Source organism: Podarcis liolepis (genome assembly GCF_965112155.1).
Source record: "Podarcis liolepis genome assembly, chromosome: 6".
Lineage (NCBI taxonomy): Eukaryota > Metazoa > Chordata > Lepidosauria > Squamata > Lacertidae > Podarcis > Podarcis liolepis.
This window is the reverse complement of record NC_139559.1, coordinates 22782205-22807172: the sequence shown is the minus strand read 5'-3', so window position 1 is coordinate 22807172 and position 24968 is coordinate 22782205. Positions and strand designations below refer to the sequence as shown.

The 24968-nt window shown below is 43.1% G+C and overlaps 1 protein-coding gene across 5 annotated transcripts; it reads right to left on the bottom strand.

Moving 5' to 3' along the window:
* Positions 1 to 162: 162 nt before the first annotated feature.
* LOC310709069 (alpha-tocopherol transfer protein-like) lies at positions 163 to 10016 on the bottom strand. 5 transcript variants are annotated; one of them, XM_083508226.1, is made up of 5 exons: positions 9896 to 10016; positions 6444 to 6898; positions 4316 to 4509; positions 3649 to 3759; positions 163 to 2840 (listed from the first exon to the last, which is right to left on the bottom strand). In XM_083508226.1, exons 2-5 carry the CDS (start codon positions 6880 to 6882, stop codon positions 2565 to 2567), a joined length of 1020 nt encoding a protein of 339 aa, XP_083364352.1. In that variant the 5' UTR covers positions 6883 to 6898; positions 9896 to 10016; the 3' UTR covers positions 163 to 2564. The 5 variants fall into 5 exon arrangements, with proteins under 5 accessions (XP_083364352.1, XP_083364355.1, XP_083364356.1 ...); XM_083508229.1 differs by having other exon boundaries at positions 9204 to 9915; XM_083508230.1 differs by having other exon boundaries at positions 6444 to 8125; positions 8426 to 9913.
* Between the last annotated feature and the right edge of the window lie 14952 nt (positions 10017 to 24968).

The window sequence follows — 24968 nt, the reverse complement described above, 5'->3', positions numbered from 1 at the left end:
CTGAGCTGCTTTTTAAAAAATTAATCCAATCCCCACCCCTTCACATACCTTGATGGCTTCAGAAGGCAGTCAAATCCCATTGTGTTAATTGTATTTACTGATACACTTGGAATTTAAAATGGACTTAACAAGGAAGCAAATATTGTCTTGAAATAATGAGGCTGTCTTAAGGTAGATGGTTTAATATCCACTCATGCATAAAGTTACAATTAAACTATTCCTTTTATAAAATGCAATATAAAAATAAATTCTCACAGGTGTATACTGTAACCAAACACCTGACTTCTACATACAGCAAAAGGCAAAACAAATACTGAAACAATTTACTTAGCAAAATGCCAAAACTGACTGACGGAACAGTAGAAATAAAGCACCTCAACTACTATTCTGGAAAAAACCACAAAAATTTTAATAGTGCCTGTCAAGCCCACTGTATAAATTCAAGTATCTTTCATTTTCCGTTAGACTTAAAGGCAATTTGACAGTTGTGGTAGGTTACCAATGTCTCTTTCTTAAGGCCTGGTACTGTTTCAATACGACCAAGTAATTTCTTAAATAAAGGTCGAGGATACATTAGATATATTAGCTGCTAATATCTCTACTTGAAAAATTAGTGCATTAGTATAAACATAATACCTGAACTTTAACTTCTGTAACACTATGCTAGCTGTTTAATTTGCCCCAAACTTAGAGGGACAGTTTAAATTAAAAGATGAGCTTAGATCTTTTTCTGCACAATAATGAACTTCATCATTCAGTATCGTGTGTTTTCACACTTCTTACATGCACAGGAGCTACCTGTGACTGCCAGAAGAAATATTTACACCTAGTATATCCATTTCAGAACACTTGTAAAAAGCTGAGTAATAACAATAAAACCTGTTTCAAATGCCTATGATGGCCTATTTTGATAACATACCACATAGTATAATCAATGGGGCCTCTAGTTCAAGCACACAAAATTGCTTCACCTTTTGGCAATACAGAGGCAGATGGTTATGCTTTTTTTTTTAATGTGAGGGGAAATACAAGTTTGGCACTGACAATACAAAAAGTCCACCAGCTGAAAACCTTATCTCATATTTACAATAAGCACCAGTTTCTGGTCTGTAGTTGGCACTAAGTAAAAGCCTCCGCAAATAGCTCCAACCATCTAGTTGAAAGTGCTAAAAGATGAGGTGGTAATAAGTGTTGACCTGCTTCCCTCTAAACATGAAACAGTCAATTCAATCTCCACAAAGGTTTCAGTCTGAAGTGCTGGATGTCACAAATATCTAGGTTAATCTACAACTCAGAGACTATGAAAGAAGAGGAAGTTGCGTACATAACTCCAAGACCAAACACGTGAGATAAGCCACGAATAAAAGGAAGACATAAAGCACTAATGCACATTAACAAGGACAACCATGAAGAATGGCGGAAAGTGACCTTTGTAAAAGGAAGCCAATTTAGCACTGAGGTCCAACTGATAACATCCCCCCCTCCACACACACACACACTGAACGGAAAATAGTTACATTTACAAAACAGAAATTGTGCTTGTAAAATACCCTGTCCATTTGGTTTACAGAGACTCAGAAATAAACACGTCTAAACAAGCATCCTTGCTTTGCTGGACAGACATCTACAACTATGACAGTTTCTGTATTACACCCCCCAAGACCTATGGTAATAGAGTTCTATAACTAAGGCAGGGTATTAACTGGCAGCTAAGCTAATAAGCAGAATTACCTGTCCCTTTCAGTTGGTCCTGGTACAAATTCAAGTATGGGCATAAAAACGGTGTACAGATTCTTTAATGCTTTCTATTAGGCAGAGTGAACATGTGCTTTCATTGATTTCAGTGGTTTTAAGGATACCCACTGCATTTGCAAACCCTGTCTGCAAGATTCAAGTCTAAGGTTTGCATCTCAGTGGCAACACACCCCCTACAAGAGAAGAGGATATGCTTATATGTGGAAATAACGATAGCGATAATCAGAGCATGTCAAACCAAAGTGTATCAGAATGGCAGCCCGACATTTACTCCTAGAAACTAGCCTGCCGTAAAACAGCTACCATTATATCACACAACCAATATTATTTCTTACTTCTCTAGGGAAAGTCAGGACTGTATAATGCATTATGACGCTTCCGCTTTGTCAAAACTGTTGGCCATTTTAGCTCTTTTCAGCCTGAGAAAGTCTAGCACTTTGACCCTAAACTTGCTCATTTGGAAGCAGGTCTCATTAATTTCAGAGCAACTTCCAAATAATTGTGCTTAAAACCTTGGCGTTAGCAACGTTCCTTAAGTCACATAAGTTTAATCTTAGGAGATGCTGCTGTTTGCAAAGGGTCAAGAAACCACAACGTTTACGGTGCCTCAAAACTGCACCCTTCTCCTGGATTGCGGTAGAACTTCACCTTGCTCCATGGCTTCCCCTTTTTAATTTGCTTTGGTTCCAATGTAAAGTGCCTCCCTCAGCTGTCTCTACCCCTAGGCTACAGTCTACCTAAGAACGAGGCAGAGTTCGTAATCCCTTTGTAAACAGGAAGGTGACCTTTTGGAAGCTTTAACTGCTATGTTAATAGCAGGAATAGAGTTGCGTTTTCAAGCTTCGCAAAGAGTCATCACATTGCTTCTCATCAATCTCCCCAGTCAATAATGGGTCGAGAGGAGAAGAGTCAGTGGAGGGAGCCAGAAGAGAAGCATCATACAGGAAGTCATCTTCTGAGGCCAGCAGCAGCTCATTCCAGGCAGAGATATCCAGTTTCCCTGCAGTGCCCCCATATTCTTCAGGTAGGATCCATGGTGGAAGGTTGTGGTGAAGAGAGCTCAAGTCTGACCCATGAAGAAAAAACTGAAAAAGAAAAACCCAGAAGTTTCAACAACACTGATACAGTATTCTTGAAATAATAATGTGATCAAGAAATTCAGAGTATAATTCACATTGTGTATCCAAACAACTGTGGCAACAAGAGACCAGGCTGATCCTAATATTAAATTGTGACCCACCCTGGGGCCTGCTGGTGAATGGCAGGAAACAAATTTACTACATTGAGCTCCCGTTGTTTGGTCCCTGTTCCTGCCCACCTAGCAGTTCGAAAGCCCGTCAAAGTGCAAGTAGATAAATAGGTACTGCTCCGGTGAGAAGGTAAATTTTGTTTCCGTGCGCTGCTCTGTTTTGCCAGAAGTGGCTTAGTCATGCTGGCCACATGACCTGGAAGCTGTCTGTGGATAAACGCCGGTTCCCTCAGCCTATAGAGCAAGATGAGCGCGTAACCCCAGAGTCGTCCATGACTGGACCTAACAGTCAGGGGTACCTTTACCTTTACCCACCTGGTTGCAACAGCCACTACTCCTCTGCCATTGTAAGCTGTGCAAGGTGGGAGAAGATAAGAGGAGGCCCCTTCCAGCTATGCCAGTAGAATTTCATTGGTCACAATTACACTACAGATATATGCAACTTGCTAGTCTGACCTCTATGAATGAACAACAGCCTGTCTGCAATATTAGCTACTTTTGTTGTGTCTTTTGGACTGTAAGCCTTTGGGGCAAGGGTTGTCTTGTGTTTACTGATGTTATGTAAGCTGCTCTGGCAGCATTTTCAGCTGACAAGCAATATTAAAATGCTTTAAATGAATGAATAAATAAAAATAGCCACTTACCCGATTTGCTATTTTCTCTTTCAGAAAGGGTTTGATGATGGCAAAAATGCCCTTGAATATTCGAGGTTCATTTATAATATTGACAGCTTTTATTCTAATAGGAAAGCCATCCTAAAAACAAAACAAAACAAAACAAAAAAACCAATACCAGTCAGGTTTATAAATAAATACTGGTTACTTTATGAATAGCTTTTATCAGTTTTCAAAAACACACATTTAATTTACTGATGTATGAACTCACAATGGAACAAAAATAGCTCCTTACAAAAGATCTGTAGGCAGCATGCACATTTGTGAAGATTCAATTTTTTTATTTTTCTATATATTTGTGAAGATTAAAGCACAGATGTGTGCTGTTCATTCTTCCTTGAGAGGACACCACAAGGTAACACTTTAAAGTACACACACGTCTTATCCAAGGTGAAATATAATGTTTTAAGAGAAGATACCGATTACACGAACCTTCATAAGGATCTCTTATAATTAAAATCCAGGTTTCTTTCAATTGAAAATGAAGACTGTTTCAAAGATAAACTATGCTCACAAAGATATTCCACTCCTTTGTTGAAACCCACCCATTTCCATAAGCACCTGTGTCAAGTGAAATGGCTTTTAATATTTGTTGGTTATATAATTATTTTTTCCCCTTTATATATTCAGATCTTACCTGAAGAATTCCGATCACTTTTTTGCCTATAAATGGACCAAAATGAGATGCCTTAGACAAGCTGACTCCTTTGTAGTCTGCAAGGATAACAATTCCATTCACCTGGGTCTCTTCAGACTGAATGAGCTTTTCTAATGTTAAGTATATGGCACGAATATTTTCAGTAATTGGGTAGTTACTTGGGATCCATCTGTCTATGGTTATAAGACAGAGATGATAAGTTGCAAAGCTGAATAAACCAACAGTACATTTCAAAACTGAATTTTCTATTTATCTTATCATGGTTAGTCATCCTTTAACAGTCTCTGTCCTAATTCACATTAGTTCTTCATTAAATAAAACCCGCAGATGCTTCAAGAAGCTGATCTTTTCGTATGCTTTGTGCTTGGACTTCTGGAGCAAAACAGGGCGTATATTTAAGGACAGGTGATGTTCATTTTCCTTGGGGGAAAATGATGTATTATTCAGTATGGGAAAAGGTAGAACAGTATGGGTAGAACACAATCTCAAGGATGTGTAACAATAAAGATTTTAATGCTCCAACCTATTTCAAAATACAGTTGTTGATTATTCAGTTGGTTATACAGCAGCCTCAAGAACAAAACTTTGCGCTTTTTAAAGTGCCTCTCTTAAAGAACTGTGTTTCAAAACACCATGCGATAATAAAATATTTATGTTTGTGTATCCTCATGATTTCATCTCTCTCCCACCCACCCAATTACCATTAATGGTATTTTTTGATTTCTCAAATTCCATGCAAACAATTTTAAAATAAAAATGTAATACTGAGTGAATATAGATACTGGAGCAAGTAATAAGACAAACTTGATATATATATATATACCCACTACTAACTTTTGTTGATATCTAATTATATCCCTCTCAATACTAAAGGAGAAAGGTGAGTTTGAGCCATGAGGCAAGGGGGTAGGACATTTTATTATTTATATCATTTGTTTATTGCATAAAGTTTATACACAGCTTGTGTGTAAAAAACCCAAAAAACCTCAAAACAGTTTACAAAAAGATAAATCAATAAAATCAAGAACAATTCACAACAATAATTTAAAACATACAAAAGTTAAAATACTTAAACAGATTAAAATTGTTTCACCTGGCTAGGTTTATCAAAACAAGAATGCTTTTTTGCAGGCACCCAAAAGAGCACAGTGAAGGCACCTGCTTGATCTCAACAGGCCGGGAGTTCCAAAATTGCTTGCCTGGTTTTCTCTCTCTGGGCTGTCACCATGCATGGTGTTGGCCAAAGGTCAGGACAAGATGACTGGAGGTTTAAATTACTAAGAGGCCAAATTGTCAGCCTTGATCCATAAAACTGTCGTCACCACATCTTTTCTCCTATATCAATGAATTGGACTCAAAACATAACAGCAGTAGATTAACCAATCAGGGACAAATAAATCCCAGCTACTTTCTTCAGCAGTACACTGTCCAAACCATTCCATTAGAGATCAAAAATAACATACTCCTTTATGGTCTGTTTAAGGCAGGCCTACTCAAAATCGAGTTTCTTTCAAAGATATGTCTGCACCAGTGTTGTAATTTGAAATATTTTTGGTGATTTCCTCAATGATATATGCCTGAAAATACTATATGTATGTACTGAGGATGTTTGTTTTTGTAAGCTCATATATTATGTTACAACATACTATATTAGCATTGAAAACATATTCTGTCTCCTATGTACAATTCAGATTTAAGTAACAATTTAAAGTGTTACTTTAAAAGACTGGTGGTAACAAGAAGAAAAAGTAAATATTTATGGAATGCCAGGAAGGAACAAAAGGAAATGTAGGATTTCAGTCCTCTAGAAATTATATAAGTACAACAAACAACAACAACAACATCCCATCTCCTCATACAGAAATTAGAGATAAAAAAATGTGTTCTGAAAACTGAACTCCCTGAAGTACGTGAATTAATGATACAGTTCTCAAGTCATTAACAGCATTTTACTGGGCAATGCAGTACTATTAGTAATAGGGGAAAGAAAGCATCAGCATCAAATGAAATATTTGTATCTTTTTTAAAAATAGATTTTGGTAGCAAGACACAAGAAGCAATCCTAAACAGTTAACCAAAGGGGGGGGGGGAAGTATTGAAAAAATACCTGGGCGAATGCAAACAACATGGCGTCCTTCAGTATCTAAGTGAGAAAGCACAGTGACAAAACCAGACTCTAAGGCAGGCTTTATAGCAGATGGTTTCAGGTTAGTAAAAACTTCAGGCCAACTCCTCCTACAGCAGTGATAGTTCACAAGAAGCTGAAGTGCCCGATCATAATCAAACTTCCGGGCTCTAAGGAACCTGAGCAAGAAAGCGTCGTCTAAACATGTTCCCAGGTTAGGATAGTCTTTGCACACCATGTCTCTGAGGGCTTGAACATCTCGAAGCCGCCACTCAGGTTTTTCCTGCAGCTCTTCACGTGCCTTGGCGACAAGCTCAGCGGACAATGAGCACACATACTTTGGCTGATCTGGCAGGACCTCAATCTCTGACAGAGATCCCACAGAGGGACTTGGAATGGTGCCATCACCATTTCCTGACATTGGTTAGTGGGAAAATCTGCAAGGAAGATAAAAAACAACAACATAATACTATGAACAAACAGCATCTCGGAAAAGTGGTCAGAAGCATCTACCTAGTCTTCCATGTAAGTCTTAAGAATTCCAAAATAAAACACCTAATTATTGGTTCTATTTGGGCTTAAAAATCACTCTGAAATATTCTTTAGTCAGCTCTGATTCAGAGAAATGTTTGTACAGGAATAGCTCCACCTACCCTAGTATAACTGCACATTGCTTATGACAAGATACTGTTAGATATCACCTACCACTTAAATTTGCATATAAGATTTCATTTCAACTTCAAGGGGAAGGGTGCTTTTCCACTAAGAGCTGCAATATTCTGAAAGTGATGCAGAACTCAATTTGCAGGAATGGTAAGCCAAACTATCACTTAATGCAAACACTTGAGCGTGTGAACTCTTGGAGAGGAGATTGTGGCCTCGAGTCTTTTACTGCTGAGGGTTAAGCGTGTTATAGGAACCTAAGCTCATAGTTTGTCTCATTCAGACAAAGGATGAGCTGTAATCTTGTTCTTGGTTTACAATTTGTAAGAACACAAGAAGAGCCTGCTGGATGAGGCCATCTACTCCTGTTTTCACAGTAACCGACCAGATGCCTATGGGAAACCCACAAGAAAGAGCTGAGCACAGCACAACAGCATTCTTCTCAAGGTTCATCTGGAGCGAGACAAAATATGAGCTTGGGTTCAGACAACACATTAAACCAAACATCCCTGATGCAGGAGAGAAAAGGAAAACGTGCTATTTAAGAGTAGTATCCAATGGCTACCTATGAGTATCATGCCAAAATTTATGGACAAATCTATTGTTATTGTGCTGGGGACCAAAACTGTAACTATTCCTTGATAATGTGAAGTGTTAAAACTTGTCAACCTAAGGTTATGAGCTGACAGGGTGGGGGGGAAGACAGGTGAGGACAAAAGGCAGAATTACAACTCCATGTTACAACAGTCCCTCATGAAAACACAAGACAAGCCCTGCTGAAGAAACCAAAGGTCCATCAAGTCCAATATCCTGTTTTTCATAGTAGCCAACCAGGCATTTCCTGGAAGCCCACAAGCAAGGGCATGCAGGCAGCAACCCTCCCACATTGAATCCCAGAATCTAGGAGTCAAACAGAACTATGCTTCCGCAGAGCATTTAGGTGTCATATACCTACCATAACTCACAGGCAATGACAGGTGTTTTCCTGCCCATTAATCTGACTAGCAGCGAATGCCTCGCAAGACAGAAAACTCGCTAGACGAAAGAGTTTTCCGTTTTGGAGGTGCTTCGCAAAATGAATTTCCTATGGGCTTGCTTCGCAAGACGACAATGTCTTGGGAGTTCCTGCTGTCCCCCCCCCTTTTCTAAGCCGCTAAGCCGCTTATCAGCTGATCCGATCAGCAGATAAGCCGCTAAAAGCCGCTAATAGCGCTAATCCTTCAATGGGCTTGCTTAGCAAGACGAAAAAACTGCTAGACGAAGAGAATCACAGAACGGATTCTTTTCGTCTTGCGAGGCACCACTGTATATCTAAAGCACTTGAACCTTAAAGAATCTGGGAACTGTAGCTCTCTGAGGGGTAAAAAACTACAGCCCCTGATGTTCTTTTTCTTGGAGTGGGTAGGTGTTGCTGCTTTAGATGCATGGCATATCCACCGCCACTTTCTTTGAAAGCACATCACTCCTCCCAATTTCGTACACATCTGACTAGATCCAGACCAGGGCCGGATTTAGGTTTGATGAGGCCCTAAGCTACTGAAAGTAATGGGGCTCTTTATATGTCCAGCTGTCCTTTGTCAACAACAAATTGTCACTTTTTTGTGTTGAATATATGCTATACGGTAATTTATGGACCTAATAGGTTGCTGTATGTAGGTTTTATTTTATTTGTTTTTTATCTTCTATTTTGGAAATGTACATCCAGGTTTTCCCCCCTTTATTTTTTTGGGGGGCCCCCCAAGAGAGTGGGGCCCTAAGCTATAGCTGCTTGTATGTAAATCTGGCACTAGAAGGTGGCCCACCGCCACCTTCTCTGAAAGCACATCTCTCCTCGCAATTTCGTACAAAGCAGGCTGGATCCAGGCCATGCCAGCCACACTTCTGACCCCACTGAAAGCAAAATAAAGCGAAGAGCGACTCCCAAGCCCCATATGCATAGCTGTCAACGTTTCCCCTTTTTAAAGGGAAAATCCCTTATTCCATTTCCCCCCCTCCAAATACTTTTTATTGCTTTTTTGTAACAACAACAAATAAAATAAATACTCTTACATTCAAAAATTTGTATGTCTTCTTATTTACCCTGCACCTTATTGCGCCCAGACTTCCTTCCATCCCTTCAACGGTTTTCATGTCTCAAATCTTTTCTTAGTTTCTTATTTACACTCCATCCACATCACAAGATTTACATTAACCCTGCTACAGTTTTTAAATTCTTACAATTACTCCGTATACATTCAACAAATTTACTCCAATCCTTTCCGAACTTTGCTTCTTTTTGGCTCCGAATCTTATAAAATCAATTTCGCCAATTCTATGTATTCAAACATTTTTGTCTGCCACTCCATTAAAGTTGGGATTTCTTGGAAAATCCCTTATTCCGAATAGGATTCCTCGCAAGAAAAGGGAAAAGTTGGCAGCTATGCCCATATGTTTCAATGGAACTAACGAACGTGACCCAGGTAATTGGCTGGATCCGGGCTAGTTACTGGTCTTGAATCGCCTGCCAGTTTCGCAGGGCCGCCTTTTCCCCGCTCCCACCCGAGGGAAGAAAAACTCTCCCTCCTCACGAGTAACCTTAGGAAGCCTCCAGTTCCCTGGGAAACCGCGCGCGGCTTTTGCCGAAACGACGTCCAGGAGGCAGCCCAAGACCTCGGCTGGAGCCCGGCCACCGCCCGCCAGGCCTCCCCGGGCTCCCACCTCAGAAGGGGCAGCCGGAAAGCGGACGCCGTCACCTCTCTCCCGCCCTCCCTCCGGTCTCCCCGTCCCCTCACCGCAGCTCCAGCTCCACTGGAAACTGAAGGGACACTTTCCAGGAAGAAAACCCGCTCGCGACCCGGAAGCACTTGAGTGACATCACAAACCTCGGCCCGCTCTGAGTGAATCTAAGAACGCGCGGGGGGGGGGGTAAACTAGGTGTGTGACTGGGCATGCGCAGAATTCCTGGAAGGCGGCGTAGTTGAGGATCAAAGGGCCGCAGTCTGTTGGTTCGGAGCCGTAATTCCGGTTCCCGATGTATGTCAGGGCTTAGAATCCACCTTGCGCAGGGTCAGGGAGGGTAGAGGAAAGGACGGGAATGCAAGCTCTAATAAGGTACTGTAGAGTTAAAGAAGAGGTAGGGTTTTGTCTTTTTTTTTTAAAAAAAAAAGATCGCAATTGCTTTGCAATGACCCTGCTTTCTATCTATTTATCATTTTTCAAAATTTTATTTATTTCTATTTTAAAAAAGCAGAAAAAGAAACTGGCCAAAGGTCAATTCAGGAAAGACTCCTCCAGGGCACTTTTAGTGTGTTTGCTCGTCTTTGTACTTCGCACCTTTAAAAAGTTAATTTAAGGGCAGGGTTAGATATGTTGTCCGGATTCTGCAGCAGGGCTTTGAAACATGACCTTAGGCTTTTAATGTAATCATGCAATATGCTTGGACTCAATAGGTGTTAGGCAAAAGGAAGCTTTTCTTGTTACAATAAGGCTCAGTGCTTGTTTTCATTACCGCTTAAAGCATTCTTCTCCAACCCAGTTGTTTTGGACCACAACTCCAGAACATCTGGCCCATCAGATTGTGGTGTGAAACATCTGCAGTCAGTGGCAGACCTACAATTTTGGGTCCCTGAAGCATGGGCGTAGCCAGGGTTTATGTTGGGGTGGGGGGCAGAACCTCAATTAGTTAAGTATTTTTATTTATTTATTTACAGTACTTGACCCCCTTGGCAACGCCCATGCCCTGAAGCTTGAACTGTTATAGGGGCCCCCTTTGCAACCAGCAACAAGGTCTGAGTAGTCACTGTTATCTTCAGTGGGGCTGTCCCATGTCATGTCACCACAATTAATTTTTTCAATTAACTACTACATTTCAGATTGTATTGGATTATCTCATATTACATGAAGCACATTTTACAAAATACTCTTTTTCTGGTTTTTCCTAGCAACATATTCAAGTACAGTTTCATCATATGAGAGCTTTCCTGCGATGTCATTTTCTAGAGACAATATACATAAAGAATTTAAGCGCTCTTTAGCAGAACAGCCAACTTACCGTGACATTCCACCTTTACAACATCTGTGCTACTGACTCTCAAACATCGGGGTTGTTGAATTATATACAACCCAAAAATAATCAGTTTGATTTTGTTAAGTGATGTGGACAGTGGATTAGGGGCCCTGGAGCTTAAGCTTCCTTAGATAAGGCTGCTGTGCATCCGGAATTTCCTGGACATAGACGGTATTTGGCTGCCGGAAACAGTGTATGGGCGGAAATTGCATAAAATGTCTGGGGAAATGTCTACACTTGTAAGTGTAGATTTTGCCCCCCCCCCCAAAAAAAGAAGCAGCAGCTCAACAATTTCCCCCCTCCAAAAAAAGGAAAAAAATCTCAACAACTTTTGTGTCCGGATTTTCACTTTTTGAAATATGGCAATCCTACCTTAGTTTCATACAGTCATAGCTCGGGTTGCGAACGTGATCTGTGTGGGAGGCAACCTGCAGCGCACGTGATGCAATTCGGTGCTTCTGCGCATGAGTGTGATGTCATTTTGTGCTTCTGCGCATGCACGAGCGCCGAAACCTGTTCCGGTACTTCCAGGTTTGGTGTGGTCCGCAACCCAAAAATGCGCAACCCACAGCATTTGCAGCCCGAGGTATGATGGTAGTTGATTCAGCCCTGTCTGGAGAGCATCATAGGTGGCAACGCCAGCTGTAATCTGTTCCAGTTAGTTCACTTAAAACATTTGTCCAGCAGAGGGTGCCAAATGCACGTCACAAATTGAAGCAGGGCTGCAAATGCGTACAATTCTCATACAGTATAGTAGGGGTCCCCAAACTAAGGTCTGCGGGCCGGATAAGGCCCAAGGGACTCGTTTATCAGGCCCGCAGCAACCCCCGCCACCCGCTGCCACCGCCTACTCTTACCAGTGCTGCGCTGTGTGGCTGCCCACTTCCGAGTTGGAGGAGCACCGGGAATAGCTTGTGCGCGTGCACAAGCGTTATTTGCGCATGCACAAGTGTTCTTTCCGGTGCACATCTGGGTTGGAGGAGGCCCGTGCACATGTGTACAAGCTATTTCCGGTGCTCCTCTGACCTAGAAGTGCGCTAGAAATAGCATGTCTGCACGTGTATGGGCACACGCTCCTCCGGCCTGCCATGCAATCAGCGCTGGAGACACTGGCCCGAGGCACGGTAAGTTTGCTGACCCCTGCAGTATAGTCTTACTTCTTTCTATAGGATGGATTTAAATTCGCTTTTAGGCTCATCCCAAAATACTGAATGACTGACACCCTAATGGCAGGCTTAGAAGTAACCCAGAGGCCTGAAGAGCATAACATAAAAATGCTGTTTAGTAGAGCTGGGCAATCCTCCGTTTCATTGTCTGTAACCGGTATGGCATTCACATCACGCTAACCGGTTTCAGACTTTTTGAGCTGCCAATACATTATGGCTCCCCAGCTGCTGCCAGCTCAGTGCACTTCCTTCTCCCTGCCTGCCTGCGCTGTGATGGCGGCAGCCAGGGAGCTGCAATATATTGGCAGCTAGATGCATGGAGAACATGCTTCTCGGGCTCTGTGCGCTTGACTGCCGCCTACTTGCCTTCACCTGGGAGGAAAGACTGCATCTTTCCTCCCAGAACGCCGAATCACCCCAGAAGGAAAGTTGAAGCCTGCCTGCCTGCTTAGGCAAAGGCAGACACCTTTGAGGGAGGCCTGATGCATTTCCGGCTGGAGGGGTATCAAAACATCCTTGAAATGCTCAGCTGAGGAGAGGGAAGCATCTCGGCCCCCATCTGAGCGAAGTTCTGGTGCTGTGCTCACCTGCATTCGCTGTGGCAGGGAATCGTAGAATGGTAGAACTGGAAAGGACCACAAGGGCAATTTAGTCCAACCCCTGACAATGCAGGGATATTTTTTTTTGCTCAGTGTGGGGCTCGAACCCAGAACCATGAGAATAAGAGCCCTGTGCTCTACCAGCTGAGCTATAGAAGATATTTGATGGGAGGGGAAAAACTGGCGAGATCCAGATTGATTGTTGTGGGAGTACTTTGTGGTTTTTAAAAGAAGGACTCTCAGATACACACACAAACATACTTTGCAAGACATGCTTACAGGAGAGAGTCTTAACTGTGTTTGATGAATGCAGTGGTTATGGAATACAGTGGTACCTCAGGTTACATACACTTCAGGTTACAGACTCCGCTAACCCAGAAATAGTGCTTCAGGTTAAGAACTTTGCTTCAGGGTGAGAACAGAAATCGTGATATTAACAGATGCAAAGGAAAGAGGTGGATTTGCCCTGCCAGACCTTAAACTTTATTATGAATCAGCAGCTTTTTGCTGGTTGAAATAATGGCTACTTCTGGAAAACGCAGACATTTTGGATTTAGAAGGTTTTAATAATGTATTTGGATGGCATGCATATTTGTGGTACGACAAGGTCAAAGCACATAAAGCATTTAAAAACCATATTGTCAGGAAAGCATTGTTTAATGTCTGGATAAGATATAAGGACTTATTGGAAAACAAAACTCCAAGGTGGCTGTCACCGATGGAAGCGAAAGCTCAGAAAAAGCTTAATATGGGGGTCAGATGGCTGAAATATTGGGAAATTTTGGAACAAGAGGGAGATAGACCGAAATTTCAGAGTTTTGAGAAATTAAAAAACAAAGTGCGAGACTGGCTTCATTATTATCAGATAATGGAGGCATAAAATTTGGACAAGAAAATTGGCTTCCAGGTGGAAAAATCAAAATTAGAAACAGAACTGTTAGAACCCAAAACTAAGATTTTGTCAAAGATGTATAACTTGCTGTTGAAATGGAATACACAGGATGAAACGGTGAAATCTGCTATGATTAAATGGGCACAAGATGTTGGACATAACATAATGATGGCTGACTGGGAACAGTTATGGACCACAGGTATGAAGTTTACGGCATGCAATGCCTTAAGAGAGAATATTATGAAAATGATATACAGGTGGTACATGACACCAGTCAAGCTTGCAAAAATCTACCATTTGCCCGATAATAAATGTTGGAAATATAAGGAAACTGAAGGTACATTCTTTCACCTTTGGTGGACGTGCCCAAGGATTAAGGCTTTCTGGGAGATGATTTATAATGAACTGAAAAGGGTATTTAAATATACCTTTCTGAAGAAACCAGAAGCCTTTCTCCTGGGCATGGTCGGCCAAATGGTGCCAAAGAAGGACAGAACTTTCTTTATGTATGCCACAACAGCAGCAAGAATACTTATTGCAAAGTATTGGAAGACGCAAGATCTACCCACCCTGGAAGAATGGCAGATGAAGGTGATGGACTACATGGAACTGGCGGAAATGACTGGCAGAATCCGAGACCAGGGAGAAGAGTCGGTGGAAGAAGATTGGAAGAAATTTAAAGACTATTTACAGAAATATTGCAAAATTAATGAATGTTAGAATGATGTCAGAATGAAGTTAAGTGGTTTAAGCAGTAATGTTTTAAAGGTGTATGAAAAATGGATTAATAATAGGTGAGAACTTAAAGTTATATTATATTAAGTTAAAGGATTAAGATAAAAATAAAGAGGGAAAGAAACTGCTAAATTAACTAACTGAACTGGAATACAAAAAAGGGAGGTGTGAGGAGGTCAGGGAAGCAAGGATATGAATATATGATATGGAAAGATTGATGTGTTTTTTTTTCTTTTTTAAATGTTTTTTAACTTTTTTCTGTATTTTGTACCGTATTTTTCGCCCTATAGGACGCACCGTCCCATAAGACGCACCTAGTTTTTTGGGGGGGAAATAAAGGGGAAAAAATTATTTCCCCCCCAGGCGCGGGGCTGGGGCAGCCTGAGCTTCCCCCGACCCCGGCCCCCAAACAGGCAGCTCTCTGCAAGCCGTGGGAGCCCAGCGGTGGCTCCCGCTGCTTGCCGAGAGGTCCGCGAAGCCTGCACGCGCTGAGATCAGCGCACGCAGGCTTCGAGATGCCAGCAACTCTCCCCAAGCAGCGGGAGCGTTCCCGCTGCTTCAGGAGAGATCCGCGAAGCCTGCGCGCGCTGATCTCAGCGCGCGCAGGCTTCCGGATGCCGGCAACTCTCCCCAAGCAGCGGGAGCGTTCCCGCTGCTTCAGGAGAGATCCGCGAAGCCTGCGCGCGCTGAGATCAGCGCGCGCAGGCTTCGGGATGCCGGCATCTCTCCCCAAGCAGCGGGAGCGTTCCCGCTGCTTCAGGAGAGATCCGCGAAGCCTGCGCGCGCTGAGATCAGCGCGCGCAGGCTTCGGGATGCCGGCATCTCTCCCCAAGCAGCGGGAGCGTTCCCGCTGCTTCAGGAGAGATCCGCGAAGCCTGCACGCGCTGAGATCAGCGCGCGCAGGCTTCGGGATGCCGGCATCTCTCCCCAAGCAGCGGGAGCGTTCCCGCTGCTTGAGGAGAGATCCGCGAAGCCTGCACACGCTGAGATCAGCGCGCGCAGGCTTCGGGATGCAGGCAACTCTCCCCAAGCAGCGGGAGCGTTCCCGCTGCTTGCCGAGAGGTCCGCGAAGCCTGGAGAGCGAGAGGGGTCGGTGCACACCTACCGCTCTCGCTCTCCAGGCTTCAGCGAAAGCCTGCATTCGCCCCATAGGACGCACCCACATTTCCCCTTCATTTTTGGAGGGGAAAAAGTGCGTCCTATAGGGCGAAAAATACGGTATTTTTCTCCCCCCCCCTTTTTTTCTTTTTTCATTTTATTTTTATTGTTGTCTTTTCGTCTAATTTTTTTACTTATGTAACTTTTTTCCTTTGAAAACTTAATAAATATCATTTAAAAAAAAGAGAGAGAACAGAAATCGTGCTCCGGTGGCGCAGCGGCAGCAGGAGGCCCCTTTAGCTAAAGTGGTACCTCAGATTAAGAACAATTTCAGGTTAAGTACAGACCCCTTGTACGAATTAAGTACCGTATTTTTCGCTCCATAAGATGCACCAGACCATAAGACGCACCTAGTTTTTGGAGGAGGAAAACAAGAAAAAAATATATTCTGAATCTCAGAAGCCAGAACAACAAGAGGGATCGCTGTGCAGCGAAAGCAGCAATCCCTATTGCTGTTCTGGCTTCTGGAATAGCTGCGCAGCCTGCATTCGCTCCATAAGACGCACACACATTTCCCCTTACTTTTTAGGAGGGAAAAAGTGAGTCTTATGGAGCAAAAAATACGGTACTTAACCTGAGGTACCACTGTATAGAGGGCAGAAATGCGATTGTGTGTATGTGATGGCAAACTTTTTTTGTGTGGCATCAGGTCAGCAGCACTGAGCATTGAGGGAGAGAGTCCTTTTTGGGAGTCCTCCTGATATTCCCCGAAGGAGCAATGTGCATGATGGTCATCTGCTAATCACACATTGACTTGTGAACCTTCTGAGTCAGCAGCCAGCAGCTCTGCTTAGCGTGGTGTGGCAAATGGTGTCCTTGAGGTCTTCTGATGCTGCCCTGGAAACCAGACAGGATCCCAAACATTTCCAAAACATGGCAGCAGCACTCTGCAGTTTCAGACTCCTTCACTGGCCGCAAAAAAGTAATCATAAACACCAGGACAGAACTGAAGCCTGACTCCACAGAAGCGCCACTGCCTCCTCTTATATAAACAGGAGCATTAATGGGGTTTGGCTGAGTTGCTTTGATTAATTTTTGAACTCAGGCAGACGATTTGGACTTTTTCCTTGGGTGAAATTTTATCACCAAGGTCAGCTTTCTTATATATATATAAAACCCCTCAAAATATACTTGTAAACACATTCAAATGATCTTCTGTCTGGTCCCAAAGTAATCACATTTCATTCCATCAGTAAAGACATCCTGTTAAAACATCCATAAAACGTTCAATTACTTTAAACAGATTTGTTTTCTTTTTCCCTGCCACCAAGGTAAATTCAAGCATCTGAACACAATCCAGAAGAAGTTTAGGAGGTTTGGTTCCCATTTAAATCCATGGGGCTTGAAAACTTGGGTGTGCACATTTTAGGAGAGGCAAGCCAGTCGTTGGTGTGTTTAGCATCATAATTTGCACACCTGATACCCACAAATCACATACAGAGTGTCCCAATCCCCTTGCCAGTTCCCATTTATTGATTATTAACATTAAATCTACTGTCAGTCCTTTCACCTACAGCTCTCAGGGCAGCTTACAACAATTTAAAATTCAGAATCAAAAAGCATCTAAAACAGATTAGTCACAGAAATGGAGTGGCCCTTTTTATTTATCATGGTTGTTTATTTCATTTATGGATTGCCTGCAATGAGGCACCCCAAAGCGATTTACGATAATAAAAGTGTGCAGGGCACAATTGCACATACAAAACCGCTGGGCAATCTCCAATGCGCTTGTGCCGCTAGGGTGAGGTTTTATACTTGTGCAACAGAACTTCCCCTTACCACTCTCTTCCCCTTGCACCTACCCCAAATCTGCTCTGGAGGAGGGGGGAAGCCCAGAACAGATTTATGGGGTGTGTCGTATGTGGAGACCAGGGAAAGTTCCTGTGAGCAAGCATGACTTCTTCCACTAACAGAAAGAGTAATAGATTAAGAGTCTCATGCTCTACCAATTGAGCTATTCCAACTGAGCAAGGGTTACCTAGCACTCCATTGTTTACAACCCCACCACACATATAAAATCAATTTAGTTCCAATACAGATGGCAACTAGAACAACTCCTAGTTTCTTTTGTTGGACTAAGAATTGGCTATTTCTCTCTCTCATTCTATCTGACAAAGAGTTTTGTGAATTCAAAAGTCAGTGTGCCACTTCATTTACCTGAGCCATGAGATCACCACCAGGCAGTACCATCCTATGGATGCTATGATGATCTTAAATACAGAGCAAGGCTATGCACAAACCACATGTTTAAAGCACATTCTTCTACACAAAGTATCATGGAAAATGTAATTTGGTAAGGGTGTTTGGAATTGTAGCTCTGTGGGTAAACTACAGTTTCCAGGATTCAGGGAGGTGCCTCAAAAGTATGGTATATTCAGTACGAAATATTATAGCGAGAATTATCTTAGTTACAGAAAACCCTGGAAGGCTGCCACCGAACTCAAGCCAATTCTGAGCCTCGACCTGCCCACCTTAGGAAACAAGAATTCAGGATTGGCCCTTTCGCTCTCTGCAATGCAGGTCGATTATCTTTATTGCTGGACTTGTTATGTTTGTTCAGTTTTGAGATTAAATATCTTCCCCAGGCTTTCTCTGTTTGAAGATATGCCCAGAATCAAATCAACAACCTCCCTATGGTCGTAAAAGGTTTTATTGCTAATGGTGGAGAAGCTTTTGTTTTGTTTTTTAATGAAGAAATGAAAACCGAAGATAATTTTCCCAGGCTGAGAACCTGACGTGAGTCAAGAAGTGAAGACCATTACATGGAGCCCATTAAATATAAACCAACTCTGGCTGCCATTTGTTTACAGCGCCATTCATCCATATGTCCCAGGGCTGATGTACAGCTCAGAATGGTGAGCTATATTTTATAAAGGCCTGGCAACAGAACATGAGCAGGAAAGATTTAGAATGGGAAGCTCCCAGAATCACATCCATCCCGGCAGGTCATAAAACAGTGCTTTCAGCCCTAGCAAATGAATTTGGCACAACTGGAAAGATGGTTGTAGCTCAGTGGTAGAGCACATGTTCTGCATTGAAAAGGTCATGGGGTACAGACCCTGGTCTTTCCATTAGAGGTTGGGGAAAATGGATGCCTGAAATGTAGGTAAGCCATTGCAAGTGAGCGTCAACAATGCTTTGCACACCAAGTGATCCATGCAGGGTGCAAGCGTTGGGAACTATAATGGGCCATAAACAAAGGAACTATAATGAGCCATAGACAAGAGCATGGATTAAATAAGGCCACAACTTTATTGCTAACAGCAGATCTCAGGTTAGATTTGGCCCAGAGCAAGGATCCATCAATCGGGTGATTTGCCTGCTGGGATAACTGGAGGAGTCGGCAGCAGCTTCTGGGGCTGAAAACGAAGTATCCATCAAAGGTAGCACTTCAGTTGGGTGTACACGAACATTGCCTATGTTGCCTACAGTCTGAAGCAGTGCTAGAAACAGATATGAAAGCTAGGCGCTAAATCAATGGCACCTTAAAGTTATGGGTGCAGCAATGGAATGTCTAGGCGCGCTTTTTTATATATATAGCAAGAATTCAAAGCTGAAAATGAATGCACTGCAGCTAAAATATTATGTCCGTTTTTCACATGGTCTAGTCCAGGGCCGGATTTAGGTTTGATGAGGCCCTAAGCTACTTTATATGTCCAGCTGTCCTTTGTCAACAACAAATTGTTGCTGTTTTTTATGTTGAATATATGCTATATGGTAATTTATGGACCTAATAGGCATCTAAAGCCATGTGCACGTAACAAAATAATGTATTTTATCAAAATAATTGTTGAACTGAAATACAATTAAGAAGGAAGTATATTAATAGTGAAAAATTTTGGGGGCCCCCAAGAGAGTGGCGCCCTAAACTATAGCTTGTTTAGCTCATATGTAAATTGGACACTGGTCCTACCCCTGCCCACCAACCTAATATTTTTAAGAGGGTCTCTCCTCCAGTCTCCAGAGAGTAGCTGGAAGTGGTGAGGCAGAAAAAAGGTCCTCCTTTCCTTCCACTCTGCAGTTTTAATCTGAAACCTTAGGTGCAGTACTGCGCCCAGAGCTCAGAAATTACTCGCACTAACGAATTTCCCTGTCGCAAAATGCGCCTAGAACAATGGGAGTTTCGAACACTGGTCTGAAGTGATATAATTTCTTCTACCTCATTCTGTTCCACAGCCACAGTAAGGCTGTGTAGACACAATGCATTTAAAACACATTCAAAGTACACACACAAAATTCCTGGGAACCAGTTTACCCCTCAGAGCTACAATCCCCAGCACCCTTAACAATCCTCACTTCCAAGGATTCTTTGTATTTATCGGGTGGGGAGGGGAATGTCCTCTGAATGTGCTTTAAAAGTATGGCATGTCTACAGTGCAATTTTTCTAGAAAAAGAGGTGCCGGAACTCACCACGAATGCCTCCTCTGTTCTCTTGTAATGGCAAAGGTGCCCACCAGAGAGGTGCTGGAACTGAGTTCCGGCGAGTTCCGCCTGGAAATAAGCCCTCCATATAAACAGGTTTCAGATATGGAAGTACACTGGAGCTGGATTCATGGGTGCAGAAGTGGCCCATCCCTTGCAAATGATAGTTTTGGCCAGCAGCTTTAAACAAATCTAATCCACAAGCTGCTTGGCATGAAGAGCCCATTTTAGTTATCCAATATTTTATGGCCTACTGCTGTAGCATCAGAGACCAAAACGCAGAGTGTAGGAAAACATCTAGTGAAAGACGCCACAAACACAGCGCTGACAGTTCTGCAGCCCAAAGGCCTCCACAGGCAAACCTAAACACTGCCAGCCTCTATTTTTACAGTGTTGTCTTGCAATCACATTAATGTTTGGCTTCTTCTCCAAAAGGCAGCACATTATTTTTTTTTGCCCTCTGCAAAAACTGGACCTAACAAAACACATCTGGTGAGGGAATGTGCTGTTGAGCTAATGACTTTCCTTCTGCAGTAATTTGCAGAGTGTCAGTTGACTTGTTCCCAAAGTTTCCTGGAAGGATTATTAGTTAAAAGGATTGGGGGGGTCGTAAGTTGAACCAAAATGAACATGTCTTTATTGTCAGCAAAAACGTGTTCCGGTTCTCTTTTCTTTCCTTGGTGGCATTTCCAAGAAGCAATTTGCTTGCATTTAAACAGTTGTATTTCAGAAAATGCCTCCTAGCTTCAAATATTTAGGTAAAGGTAAAGGGACCCCTAACCATTAGGTCCAGTCATGACCAACTCTGGGGTTGTGGCGCTCATCTCGCTTTATTGGCTGAGGGAGCCGGCGTATAGCTTCCGGGTCATGTGGCCAGCAGGACTAAGCTGCTTCCGGCGAACCAGAGCAGCGCACGGAAACGCCGTTTATCTTCCCGCTGGAGCGATACCTATTTATCTACTTGCACTTTGATGTGCTTTCGAATTGCTAGGTTGGCAGGAGCAGGGACCGAACAACAGGAGTTCACCCCGTCACAGGGATTCGAACCGCCAACCTTCTGATCGGCAAGTCCTAGGCTCTGTGGTTTAACCCACAGCGCCACCTGTGTCTTCAAATATTTAGTGTCACATAAATAAAGTTGCTTATGACAAAGGGATCCTTCTTCACAAAATACATCATCCTGAAACTAGGTATCAAAACCATCATCTTGTACATATGGACACTCAAAGATCTTACAGATGGAACTGAAATGTATCAAAAGACCTTTGTTGACATGGAGCTCTTAGGACTTGTCAGTTAGGGGGTGTCAGATAATTCCGACAGAAACAGGGATGGAAATTGCTGCTGTTTGCTTATTTGTCTCATGTCCAGAATGGAAATCAATCCAGTGACTATGACTGGCATTTGCTGCTGTTTGTTCTTAATCCAGAATTGAGGACACAACCCAATTTGCACTGCATTTCCGTTGCACTGAAATGAATGGTAAGGGATAACATAATAATGCAACTAATTAACTAATTCATTAACTGAAATTCTTCCCACAGCGGACAGCAAGGCAAATAATGTTGTTTTGTTGGAAGTCGAACTGCAGCAGAATGGAAACAGCACTTAATGCAACAAACATGAGCTGGAATGGAAATCAGTACCCTCCTGTCTTCTTATTGTCAGCCAATCTCCATTTCTTTAAGACAACAGTGAGGAAAGGTAGGTCAGGATCTTCTGGTAGATATCTGGGTAATCGAAAGTAGATTGGCAAGGAATTCAGACTCCAATTATTTTCAAGTAGCAACAGCAAAATGACTCCCCTGCCCTAAATCTTTTGCACTGTTGAAATTAAAAGAGTTTGGGAGGTGGGATTGGATTTTTACGTGGAAGGTTAGTTTGGTTCTGATGGTCAAAATATATTCCCAGGCCCAGAATCCTTTAGTTTTAAGTGTATGTCTTTTGCACCTCACTCTGACTGGTGGATCTTAAAGGTTCTGTTAAAAAAAGAAAGCAGATCTTGCAAGCAGGAGGTCTGCCCACATCTGGTATAAAGCACTGGGGATCACCAACTGGGGATACTGGCAGCCTGACACAACCACCTCTCTTTTGACATCACTTAACATAAAAAGAAGCCAATGGGGGCTACTTAAGAGCATCCACAGTACCTAATAAGAGCCCTTCTAGCGTGGACCAAAGGCCCATGTGGTTCAGCATCCTGTTCTCACAGTGGCCAACCAGATGCCTGTGGGAAGTCTGCAAGAAGGACCACAGCACTCTGTGAGTCTCAGCAACTGGTATTTCGAGGCTAGCTGTCTCTTGACAGCAGAGGTAGAACATAGCTATTGTGGTTAGAAGTCACAAATAGCCTTATGTACATCATAGCTGTAAGCTGCAAGCTTTCAGTGAATTCTGTGGTGTTCTATGTGAACTCACCCTTAGGTTCAGAAAGTAGCCATGCCCTATCACTGTTGTACAACTCTGGCGGGTCGTTTGCATCTCCCAAGGAATCCTGGGAACTGTAGTTTGGTGAGCCAACGTGAAAGATCTCTAACCCCAGGGTACTGATTTGTCAGTGTCGATATACCCTATAAATAAGGTCTGTGGTTTAACAGAAGTCAGCGTTATTATATATGATGGTGCTGCTGCTGCTGCTTGCAGCGTACACACCCACAACAAAGCTGGGAATCTTGTGCCGTGATTTTATGGACCTGAGTTTTGATTTGCAGTTCTAGCCACAGTGTTTACTCTTGAAGGTGAGTCTCGCCTTTCTATAAAATATGAGTTAGACAGGAGCTCCAGAACTCATGCACAGAACTTCCTCCTTAGCGTGGTTCCTCGGAAAGGACGGGACACCCTCCTTTTCTTTTCTATTTTACAGAAGGCAGCCCATTGTCACCAAACGAACTGTACAAAAATTGAACTGCATTCAACCTTGAAGGATCTGAGAAGGCTGGCCCACGTAAATGCCTGTCTCAGCACTGCCACGTCTCTGGGCCATCCCCAAAGCCTCTCAGTTTTATGGCCATCAGGCCTTGGAATAGGTGTGGGTTTTTATAGCAGTAATAGCTGGTGGATTTTTTTTTAAAAAAGCATAATATATGGGGCCATAAAATGCTCTCAGCGGCACCATATTCTACGAAGAAGTTTTAAACGACCATAGAGGTGGTAGAGAAAGTTCTGAAGCCTTTTAGAGGAGCTCACTCAGGAATACTTAAGGGAGAAAAGGAAGAAACGCTGTTCACTTCACAGTAGTGTATAATCTTAAACACCATGAGTGCAATCTAGTTGAAATATTGCAACTCATAAATTTCAATGCAGGGTTCCCCGATTTCCCACTGAAAACAGAGAGACTTAAGTGCTTAACTTGACCTGTGCTGTGTCTCATTTTCTCTGATAGGGAATTTTTTTGGATTGCTGTATATATATGATTAGGGATGCGGGTGGCGCTGTGGGTTAAACCACAGAGCCTAGGACTTGCCAATCAGAAGGTCGGCGGTTCGAATCCCCGTGATGTGATGAGCTCCCGTTGCTCAGTCCCTGCTCCTGCCAACCTAGCAGTTCGAAAGCGCATCAAAGTGCAAGTAGATCAATAGGTAAATGGCGTTTTTGTGCGCTGCTCTGGTTTGCCAGAAGCAGCTTAGTCATGCTGGCCACATGACCCGGAAGCTGTACGCCGGCTCCCTCGGCCAATAAAGCGAGATGAGCGCCGCAACCCGAGTCGGCCACGACTGGACCTAATGGTCAGGGCTCCCTTTACCTTTATATATATATGATTGCTATTAAAAGAAGATAAAGGACTAATGATATCAAATGGCGGTGGTCCTTTTAGAGAAAGAAATGTTATCCCTGGTAAATGGAAGTGGAGAGGTGAGAGTGGGGGTCCTTAAAACGTTCTTGAACGCTTCAGGGGTGTGGGTGGGTGGATGGGTGGAGCCACTGAGGGCGACAATTTGGAGCCAGGAATTATGGGAAGGGCTAAGGCCTCCCTCTTTGCCCACTGCTTCTCCATTCCTGATTGCACACATACCTGAAAGTGGCTTGTCTCCTTCAAGAATGGCTATGGTCACGTCCACACCAAACATTTAAAGCACCATGATTCCACTTTAAACGGTAATGGATTTCTCCTAGAGAATTCTGGGAGTTTGTGAAGTGTACTGAGAGTTGTTAGGAGGCTCTTACTCCTCTCAAAGAGCTACAGGTTTCCTATGAAGAGGGAGGGAGTGTTAAAACACTCTGTAGTTCTGGGAGGGGAATATGGAGTCTCCTAAATCCTGTCAGCACCTCTAAGGAACTACAGTTCCCCGAAGAAGTACTTTTAAATATCTGTCCTGAATCTTCCAACATTAATCTTCATTAATGGATGGATGGTCACCAATTCTAGTGAGAGGGAGGAAAACTCTTCTCTGTCCGCTTTCTCTGTGCCAAGCATAGTGTCGTCAACTTTACCTCTTACCTTTCTCTTACCTAAGAAGTCCCAAACAAATGCTGCAGCCTTTCGCCCAGAAGGGAGTTGCTTCACCTGCTTGATTATTCTGGACCTAAGTTGAAAATGGACCACCACCACCCCATTTGCATGCCGCTTCACTGGGGAGCCCCTATTCCTTAATGCTTTAGCACCCATGTTGAGGCTAAGGGGTCATTCCATTTCTTGAAGGGGGTCATCCTTCCAACTATCATGTCCAGAAAGACGTCCAACTCCACATGTAGCCCCTCTGTTCCTTTTCAGACATCTCCAGTGAAATTGTAGTCAGTCACTGCTGGATCCTACTGGAGCACCAATGGCTGCTAGTCTCTCACGGGCAAACTCCCAGTACCAGTAGGACCATGCCGGTCAGTGATGC